This window comes from Phalacrocorax aristotelis, chromosome 3 (assembly GCF_949628215.1).
Source record: "Phalacrocorax aristotelis chromosome 3, bGulAri2.1, whole genome shotgun sequence".
Classification (NCBI taxonomy): Eukaryota; Metazoa; Chordata; class Aves; order Suliformes; family Phalacrocoracidae; genus Phalacrocorax; species Phalacrocorax aristotelis.
This window is the reverse complement of record NC_134278.1, coordinates 52,114,391-52,124,363: the sequence shown is the minus strand read 5'-3', so window position 1 is coordinate 52,124,363 and position 9,973 is coordinate 52,114,391. Positions and strand designations below refer to the sequence as shown.

Genomic DNA, 9,973 nt, shown 5'->3' with positions numbered 1-9,973 from the left:
GCCTGCGTGGTTTGTAAAAGAAAGACACTGCCCACAGGAATTGCATAGTGAGAAAACTAGTTAGCAGGACTCTGCTTGTATATTGACGACTGCCTGCAATCCAGTTTAGAGCGAAGCAGTAATTCAAACTCTCTTCTTCACAGGGAGATTGGAGGACGGCTTCTCACAGTGGAAACTAGACTTCCAAATGACCTGCTTGAGTTTGAGGGGGATTTCTCATTAGAAGGTCTACGACTCTGGAAGACTGCGTTTTCAGCAATGACAGAAAGTCCTAGACCAGGATCTCCTCCCCGTTATGGTCACTCTACTGTTAATAAAAGAGAAAGTAATAGCCATAAAACTAGCGAAGACAAAAAAATAGTCATAATGCCATGCAAGTGTGCTCCAAGCCAACAACAAGTTCAGATATGGCTTCATGCCAAAGAAGAGTATGAACATTTCAAGAAATTGCCTAAGAATCATCCTGCTGAGCTGGAAAAGGCAGCTGAGAATTTCAGCTCTGTGGTATTGTCTGAAGAGAAATCTATAGAAGTAGTAAAAGCAGCTAAAGATTTAAATTTATCTAGCCTGGAAGATGAAAGACCTACTGTGCCTACAAAGAATTCTCCTGCTTCAGTGGCAGAAACTACAAAAACACAAACAAAGGAAACCTGTGATAAGTCTATAAGTACTACAGGAACTTCTCTAAATACTAAAAATGACATAGACTCTAATAAATCTCCATCTGAAAGCAAGACACTTACTACTTCAACACTAGAACATGACAGGGAGGAGGATGAGGAAGATTACTATGTCAATTACAGTTCACCAGATTCTCCAGTACTTCCTCCTTGGCAGCAAGTAGCATCTCCAGATCCTAGGCAGTCCAATTTAGAAGACACAGAATGGAAAAGTCAGGATATTATTTTGTCTTCTGTCGAAGGAAATGATGTAGAACCCGTTGGGAGTGCACAAAACTCTCCGTCCACCCAAGAGGACATTAGGATATCCTTTGACACGTCTCCATTTCCACTTAATGAAGATCCTGGAAATTCTGAATCCATTTGCCTACATAGTACACCCATTGTGCAAAGAAAAAATCAAGATGGAGTACCTGAAGTTTTGGGGTTTACTCCTTTATCCACAGGTAAATTCATTACATGATTCTAATGATGCACAGAAAAATGTTCTGAATATGATACTATATTTCTTTTGACGTAATGAGAAAATAATTACATCTTCACAAAAACATATTGAAAACTAGTTTTGGAAAGGAAAAGGTCTGTGCATTATTGTTAAAGTAATTATTGAATTATGAAAAAGGTGTAGAAGTGGAACGCCTTTTTGCTTTCTGATGGCCTCTAGTATCTGGACTCTGAAGTCCTGGTTAAAAATTCAGTTTAAAAGTATAGCTTATTTGGGGGGTTTTGAAATATTATTCATTATATTGCTTGTATTTTTCCAAGCATAATCTCAATGTAGAGTGTGAATAGCATTGCAGTGTTGAAGAGGATAATCGTGTGAGGTTTGGTAACTTACTGGCCTTGTCCTCTACTTTCCTAAATGTCCATAAATACCAGATGCTAATCGTGCTTTGGATTGGACAGAGAATAAAGTTGCATTTGTTTATATATAACAGTTGCTTATAAAGTTAACCAAATGCCTCTGGTTGTTTCCAGCATGTTGCTTAATGTCTAGACAATATCATTGAGGCTAAGCAGTTTTGAATTCATGTATGTTTACAGAACCAAAAGCCCAGAAGCTGAGCCACAGGAGAGGAAATACTACTGATGGTCTTCGAAGAGTACTTCTAACCACACAAATGAAGGTAAATTAGGATTTTATGTACAGATGTATTTTTATTATGCCACATATACTTTTCCAGTCTCTTTCTTTTGTGTTGTGTTTTTTTCTTTTGCTTTTAAGATCTTGAAAATGCATTTAAAATAGTAGGGTACAATTGCTGTATAATCAGTGTATGCTCAAAGTTAGGAAGAAGAAATCAGTTTAATTTGCAGGGGGGAAAAAGTTGGATATTGAGAGTATGTTCTATGTTTTTGGGTAGTGAGACACTAATGAAACACTCAAGAGACACTGTGTAAGGATGTTGTTGTAGCTAAAAGATCAAAATGCTCTTTTTAAGTTCTATTGTGATATATGTAAGTGTGTGTATAAAGACCTGTATATTTATGTATCTGTGTGAGTGTGTATTAGTTTTCAGACAACTTTCTAGGCATTTTCTGAAAACAACGTAGGCAGTGAAAGGCACTGGCATGCTGGTGGCCTAGCTGCATTACAGAAATGACCCCATTACTTCTTACCTTAACATACTGGTACTCACCCAGCTCAAGTGGGTACTTAAGTGTATCCTTAATTTGGTGCCTGAAAAAGTGGTGACTGAAACAGAGGTTTTTGATGAATTGTTGCTCGAGAGAACAGAGACTTGCTGGTTCCCCTGTCCTCAGGCTTCTAAGAAAGCCAATATGTGTGGGTTTTGGGTTTTTTTTATGTGTGGATGTTTTGGGGCATTGTAGTGGTTTTGTTTTGTTTGGTTTCTTTTTTTTTGTTGTTGGCTGTTTTGTTTGTTTTTAAGTATTTCAAACTGCCTCTTGCTTTAGTATGAGGTTTCATTAAAATTATTCCTAAAAGGCAGAAAGATAAAATTGTTGTTTCCATGTTGAAAAATGACGTGAGGAGATAGTGAAAGCTTTTTTTGGTAATCATAGTGTAGCATTTGCATTTTCATTGATAAATTTGTATTTAATATTGCATATGAATTTAGAAACCTGTATTTTTTTCAATATCAGACAGTGCTTTTTTTTCTTTTCCCCCCCAATAAGAATCAATTTGCAGCCCTTGGCGCTCCAAAGAAAGAGACTTCTCAGATTGAAGGACCATCTTTAAACAACACCTACGGTTTTAAAGTCAGTGTGGAAAACCTGCAGGAAGCAAAATCTTTACATGAGGTAACTTACTGTTACATGTTATTTTATAAAATGATAGTTTATCAGACCAGTTTTTTAATGGTGGAATTTAAAAATCTCTTCCTCCTTGGTCCCTGCCTGACTTAAAATTAATCAGTAGGTGATGTCTGCAGCTTTAAGTAGTTGCTCTGCTAGTTTCAGCTTGATCTCCAAGTGCCTTTTTAATGGTATTGAACTAAATTTCACAGTTTTCTTGTTGAGAAGGTAGTAAACCTTCCTTTAAAAAATAAAAATAAGGGAAAGATCAGAAAGAAAAAATATTAAGTTTTATACAAAACTTAGTAATGTTTTTGTATACAAACACTACTTGAAACTAGTCAACCATAACTGTCATGGATCATTTCCTTAAGAAACAAGGCATCTGGCATCAATTAGTCAGGCCCTCCTGGTATCTCTGCGTGTTACCTTCTGAAACTGTTGGCCAGTTTCTACTACTTTTAACAAAATGGTGCACATCTCAAAGAGTGTGTCTCAGTATTTCATGTAGATCAGTGGTTGGTCTGGGAAGAGAGGTCAAAATTGATGCTGGAGAAAGGGATGCAATGTGAATATAGTACTGCTGTGTTTGGCTGCTAACTGGCCAGCCAGCATGTGTGTGCTCCCAGACAGACACCACATCCATGGCTTAGAATTAGCTGTTGATTAATTTACAGATGAGATGGGGAGACAGAAGTTTTATGCGCTGAGTAAATGACATAGGGGAAGCCACAATAAACTAACGATTTTGCAGGAAATGGAGATGGAGCTTGAGAGTAAAATTTCATTTCAGTGATGGCTGTAGTGATTTAGGCTGCAAATCTAGAGGAAATCAGGCTGCCCCCAGGGCAGTTTACGTACTCAGAGATATTTGTAACTTCTTCCTTGTAACTCCTCCAACTTGCCTATTAGTCCACATTATCAACTATATTATGCAAGATAACAGAGCAACAACAGAGTAACAACATAGCACTGAAACAGTGTTCAGAAGTACAATATTTATTGTGGAGTAAAAACTGTACAATATATTGGGATTAGCATTTTCTTAATGCAAACCATTCTACAAAAAGCTGTAGTAACATGGTGTGGAAGTTCATTAATGCAAGTGAAGGGAAGGTTAGGTATTCTCCATATCTTCCTGTAAGCGACTTAGTGTTCATTCTTGTTTGCATGTCTTGGGTGAGAGAGGTAAAGTAAGATATAGATTATTAAGTGATTCTTTGCTCTGGGTCAGTCCGAAAACTTAATTCGGCTCAATATGCAAAGCTGTTTGAAAACATTACAGGAATTTACAGTTGCTGAAGTTGAACATTTCTGTTTGTTTGTATTTTCTGGTTTTGATAGCAGAAGATAATACTCAGAAACAAATACTGAATTCTAATAATTGAGTATAAATATGTATTAAGTGACTAATCCTTTTTTGTAAGGTAATGCTTTATGCAAAAAAGTGAGATCCAGAGATGCATGTTTAATTACTTCTGCTAATTTTCACGTGTGACCTCTTAGTTACAACATATTACGATCATATAAATGTCTGCAATGAGTTCATTTGCACTAATAATATCCTCTTAAATTTTTTTAAGAAATCTCCAAAACATACTAACTTACTGTATTTATTTGTTGGTAGGTCCAACACCTTACCCTCATCAGTATGGAGTTACATGCTCGAACCAGACGAGATTTGGAACCAGACCCAGAGTTTGATCCGATCTGTGCTTTATTCTATTGCATCTCATCGGACACAGCACTGCCAAATACTGATAAAAAAGAAATCACTGGTGCTATAGTGATTGATAGAGACAGGACACTCTCAAGCCAAGGTTCCTATTTCTTTTTTCTTAACCTATTTTACAAAAATGCTTATTTCATAGTAATCAAACAGTAGCAAGCAAAATATAATCGAGTATCTATATTACTATTTAGCTCATTTAATTTTGACTTGTTGACTGTTGGATGAATGGCCGTATTAATAGAGAGAGTTTTCCTGCTTATATCTTCCAAAGAACTATTGCATGGGCTGTAAACCACAAATAACACACACATGTGCAAAATATCTATGTTTGCATACTTGTGGACAAGCTCCTGCAGTGTTCTAAAAGTATAAAGAGGAAAACGTGCCTTTAGTTTCCTACTCAAGTTGCTGGATAGCTACAAGTAGAAAATGTTAAAAGCAAGACAGTATGTTTTATATTTTACTTAAGGGTTATTTTTGTGGTTTTATCTGATCCATTTAGGATCTAAACAGGGGCCCTTATTCTATTGTACCTTTTTGGCTTTGTTTAGACCAGTGATACTCAACCTGTGGCTCTAGAGCCGGATGTGGCTCTTCATGGCCCTACAGGCGGCTCTCGCAATGTAGGCGTCTGATCGGCGCTCCACTCTATCAGGCAGCGCGGGGAGCACTGAGCAAATGGACCAGCAGTGTGGGAGTCGCTGAAGTTCCCCCTCCCATAGGGGGAAAGAAAAGGAGCTGCTGGGATCCCCCCACAGGTAAGAGTAGAGATCACCTCCCACCCAGCAGCCGTGGGGCAGAATGGGGAAAAACTTGCCCTTTTGCCCCTTCCACCCCTCCACCCCACTCCTTCCTAGCAGCCAGAAGGGGTTGAAGACAGAGTGCTGCTGGGAGAGAGGATGCTGATGCGTCATGTCGTGATGTATCAATATGTGATGATGTTGAGGCAGCATCATCACACATTGAAGTGTCATGATGGGAAAAAAAAATTCACACTGTTGATACTTGATTTTTATGGTGCTCTACAACTCCATTTAATAAAGAAGTGGCTCTCCAGCTGTTAAAGGTTGAGTACCACTGGTTTAGGCTAGTAAAAAAAAAAAAACAAACCCAACCAAACAAAAAAACCCAACCAAACAAAAAAAAGTCCTCTTTCTTTTAGGGTTTCTTTGGCATTGTGAATGTTTGTTAAACCACAAAATACTGTCTAAACTTTAAGTGTGGACAAAAACCTACCAAAAATAAATTTAGCATTAAGGCAACAGCTCCTTCTTTTACCAGTTTATTTTTCAAAGTATTGTAGATATTGTATCATGTTAAGCTAAGTTCTTATTATTCTCAGTGAAGTTTGTTCTGGTATTATATGCTTGTTACTATCTTAAAAAAAAAAAAAAATTATCTCGATTACCTTACTAAGTGAGATTTTTCCACAGCAGAGCCGCTATGGCTCCCTAGGTGTGTGCTACTGATACATTATCCAGAAAAAGCTCTCTGTAAAGAGGTCCATTAACATTTTGATAAACCAAAGGTTCTGATCTGTTCTAGGTAGTGAAATAAAATTATATGTTTAAATGCTATTTTGACATTTCTTGCTCTAATTGATGTGTGTTGTCAATATTTTCTTGGTTAGAACTTTTGAGTTCCCTGTGGAATGACTTGACATTGAGATATACCTTTTTTTATCCCTTTTTGTACTTTTATTGCTGTGTAAGTTACAGTAGTCATTTTAACATTTATTTCTGAAAGGACACTTCTTTTAGTTCTCAAGATCTTAAGAATGTGTCAGAGTAGAATGCCTTTTAAAAACTCCAGGTTGTTGCCTTAATCAGAGATAGTAATACCTATTATACAGAAAAAATGAAAAGACAGAGTATGTGTTGCATATTATTCATTTATGGAGGTTTTTTATACAGAAGGCAAATGCTGAGTTCCTGCCTGCATATGAATTTAGCTCTTATTGACATGTTATCTATGCAGACACTCTTAATGTGCACTAAGTGAGCAGTTGCTTGTGGTTTTCCATTTCTATTAATAACTTAGCAGTATTTTTTAAGTGTACTGAAAAAAGAACTATACTAGGTTACGTAGCATTTTCTTTCATCAAAGCATTTTGCAAAGAGCTACTCTAAGCTAGCAATTAAAATACATATTTTGCGTGAGCTGTCATATGGTCCTTTAATATTTCTTATTCAAAAATAATTTTCTAATACTTGGACTCTTTTCCATGTAAAATGGTGACATTTCTCTTGAATCCATTTATTTCTGTCTGAGAATTTGTGCAAGATTACCACTATAGTAGAGTTTTACAAGATGAAAAGAAATTTTTTTTCCTCTTGGGTGGAAAAGATTCAAGTCTGTGGAATTAGTTGCGATAATAATTAGTGTTAAAGATAAACCTGGTCTGTATTCTATACTACTTCTCAGTTGTATGTTTTATTCTAAAGCAATGTTGTTGACTGAAGTAATAGAATTCCTTCTAAATTGTAATGATTTATTTTTTTTTTTTACTTTATTTTCTAGGGAGCAGAGACCAAGCCCCCTTGCTCACAAGATCTGGAGTTACAGGACTAGAAGTCAGTTACGCTACTGATGAAAGAACTCTTTTCCAGGAAGTAGTGAATATTGTAAAAAGGTAGCATATCTGTACGTTCTGCTTTTATTTTTCAGGCTTGGTACAGCAGATTTAGTTCCTTCAATCCTTGCCAGTCTCTCAAATACTGATTTTTGTTGTTGCTTCCCTCAAAGGCTTATTTCTAGAGTGGACAAGCATGGTGGTCTTTTGAATAAAAATACTTTTTGCTTTTCCTCTTTTTCTGACAGCAAGAACATTCAGATCCTCTTAAGCAGCTGAGTTACAGTCTTGAAACCTATCAGTCGTATAAATAATTGTCTTTTAAAATACAACCTGTCCTGTTAATCCTAGAATTCATTACACATCTCTCTCTGAAACTCTCAAAATAGTAGATATTAACAGTGCTGAGAGCTATAGAAAACCCTTCAGATGGGAGAATTTTTCTAGGGGCTCTGAGGCACGACATTAAAAAACATACATGGTACTGAAACTCCTATGGACAGGTTAAAATAACCGGTAATTGAAAAAATCAGTTTCCTTCATTAGTTTTGTCTTCTCTGAATGGAAATCCCCTGCTCCATCAGACTTGGAAAAGTGCTGGTTTTCCTCATCTGCACCAAGGCTGGGAAGCCTGTTTGGCAGCCCTCTCAGCTGGTGAGTAGGTAGAACTGCAGATGTCTCTCCAGGCCCTACTGACAGAGGTGCAAAGCTGTAAAATTGCAAGGAAAAATAAACACATTTGAACTATGAGTCACCCTGCTGGAATAGAGGCACAAGAAAAAAATGTGTACTAGGCAGAGTACATTTGCAATTCTTTCTCTCTCCAACCAGAAAACCTCTGATGAGAAAGACATTGACCAAGCCCATGAAGCCAGAATACAAAAAGAGTTGCTGAATGCAACCAACACAGGGTGGGTCCTGGCAGAGCAGCAGATCCCTGTTCAGAGAAGACAAAATTCAGGTAAGGAACATAATTTTATTTTTCTCTTTCTTGGAAATCTAGTGCTCCATCAAACTTAGGAAAATTACTGAGAACGAGAAGCTGCCAATAAATGACGAATTCTCCACCAGTTGTGTGAAAGTTTAAAAAGTGACAGTACATAAAGAGTACGAGAGAGAGAACTCAGCAGTTATATATATTTATTGCTGAAGAACAGAAGTCATCTACATCTGTACATATTGAAGGCATTACAGAATGAAAAAAGCATGCCATTTTTGTAGTACTTCAAGATGGAATGTACCTGGTTGCTGGCTGAGAAATTTCTTCTTAAGAGAAATCTCTTTCAACACTGTGCTAGGATGCCTTTTTGACTCAACAACTTTATCTTCAAAGATTGAGTTAGTTAACTTGTATTCCTGGAAGATAAAAGATTAGATCTATTAATGGAGGGGCAGACTGCTGTTGTCATCTTAGCCTGCTTCCCTCCTAAGGAATCAGACTTATGCTGAACTCTCAAGAAGTATGTTTTTAAAACTTGGACCACATCTACAGATCGCAGCTCTTTTTCCCCTTTATTTTCTGTAGCCTAGGTGAAAGGGAATAGGAAATTTTGCTGGAGTAAATGTTTTCTATAAGCACAAAACAAGTGTCTAGGCCCAGAGTAGCTTTAACTGAAGGAAGAAGTACGGTAGAGCTTCTTGATTAAAAAGTAGTGGACTGCAAAAATCTTCCTCAATGGGAAGTGAACAGGCAAGCAGCTTTAATGAAAACTTTCAGCATCAAAAGTTATTTTTAAAATAATCTTCTGTTGCTGTTTTTAGTGTTATTTTTTCCAGCACAAGCTGGGTACTCTAGTTGTTCTGGTAGGTGCATCTAATAGTAGGTCTGGTAGGTTAGAGAAAAAAAACAATCAGGTCATGTTTAAGAAGCGTTACCACTTGGGGTTCATGGAGCAAAACTGAAAACCACCTTAATTCATCAGCAGAGGACCATATCAGTATCTTACTGACGTATGCATCAGGCTAGAGGATGATAGGTTCTTGTGACCATATAGCATGCCCAGCATGACTGCAGCTTGCTTTTGGTTCATGTTCTTGGCCTCTTTGGGTGTTGGAGGGAAGGGTAGAAGAATGAAATGCCAGATTCCTGGCATAGTGAATGACAGAATATATATTCAGTCTTGACTGTCAATACTAGGAGCAGGCTTCATCAATTTGTTGGTGCACTGAACAGTGGGTACCTCAGCTGTAGGAAGAATTGTCTTATGCAGTCCAGCTGAAGAATTCTTGTTCCCATTTCTAGTCATTCTTGTAGTTGGCCTAATTCTTGCTCGTATTTCATATATGTGACTTTGTGGAACATACTCATTTGTTTCAAGTCCCAGCCTTCTACTTCTCTGTTTAGGCCTTTTGGTTTTATTCTATTCTGGTTATTGAATATAAGAAACAGTTGATTCTGTCACTTCTTGTCAGTCGATGTAAACTCTGGAAGAGCACAATAGAGAATTCTTGAGCACTGTTCCCAGCATACAGGTGAAGGAAAAGTGATTCCTGGGAAATGTATCACTTCCTGCAATACTCTTAGCTCATCAGTCTCTTTTTCCATGATAAATCTGCAAGTGTTTTGTCTTAGAACAAATTACCTAGAGTATCTACACAAATAGTCTTTATAATGTCCTGGTTGATATTGAGGGACACATGTGCTGAAGCAGAGAGTGATGAATTAGTGAGATTTTAATACTTGCTGTTGGTTTATTCTTGGGCTGCACCACTAGCTTTTTGTCACTGAAG

General features: G+C 37.2%; 1 protein-coding gene across 1 annotated transcript in view; it reads left to right on the top strand.

Moving 5' to 3' along the window:
- REV3L (REV3 like, DNA directed polymerase zeta catalytic subunit) overlaps positions 1-9,973 on the top strand; it is a 126,148-nt gene that overhangs the window by 85,091 nt on the left and 31,084 nt on the right. Inside the window, exons 14-18 of the mRNA XM_075087453.1 lie at positions 144-1,126; positions 1,725-1,807; positions 2,820-2,945; positions 4,567-4,759; positions 7,192-7,303. Of these exons, the coding sequence (XP_074943554.1) occupies positions 144-1,126; positions 1,725-1,807; positions 2,820-2,945; positions 4,567-4,759; positions 7,192-7,303 (1,497 nt within the window). The remainder of the gene's footprint in view (positions 1-143; positions 1,127-1,724; positions 1,808-2,819; positions 2,946-4,566; positions 4,760-7,191; positions 7,304-9,973) is intronic.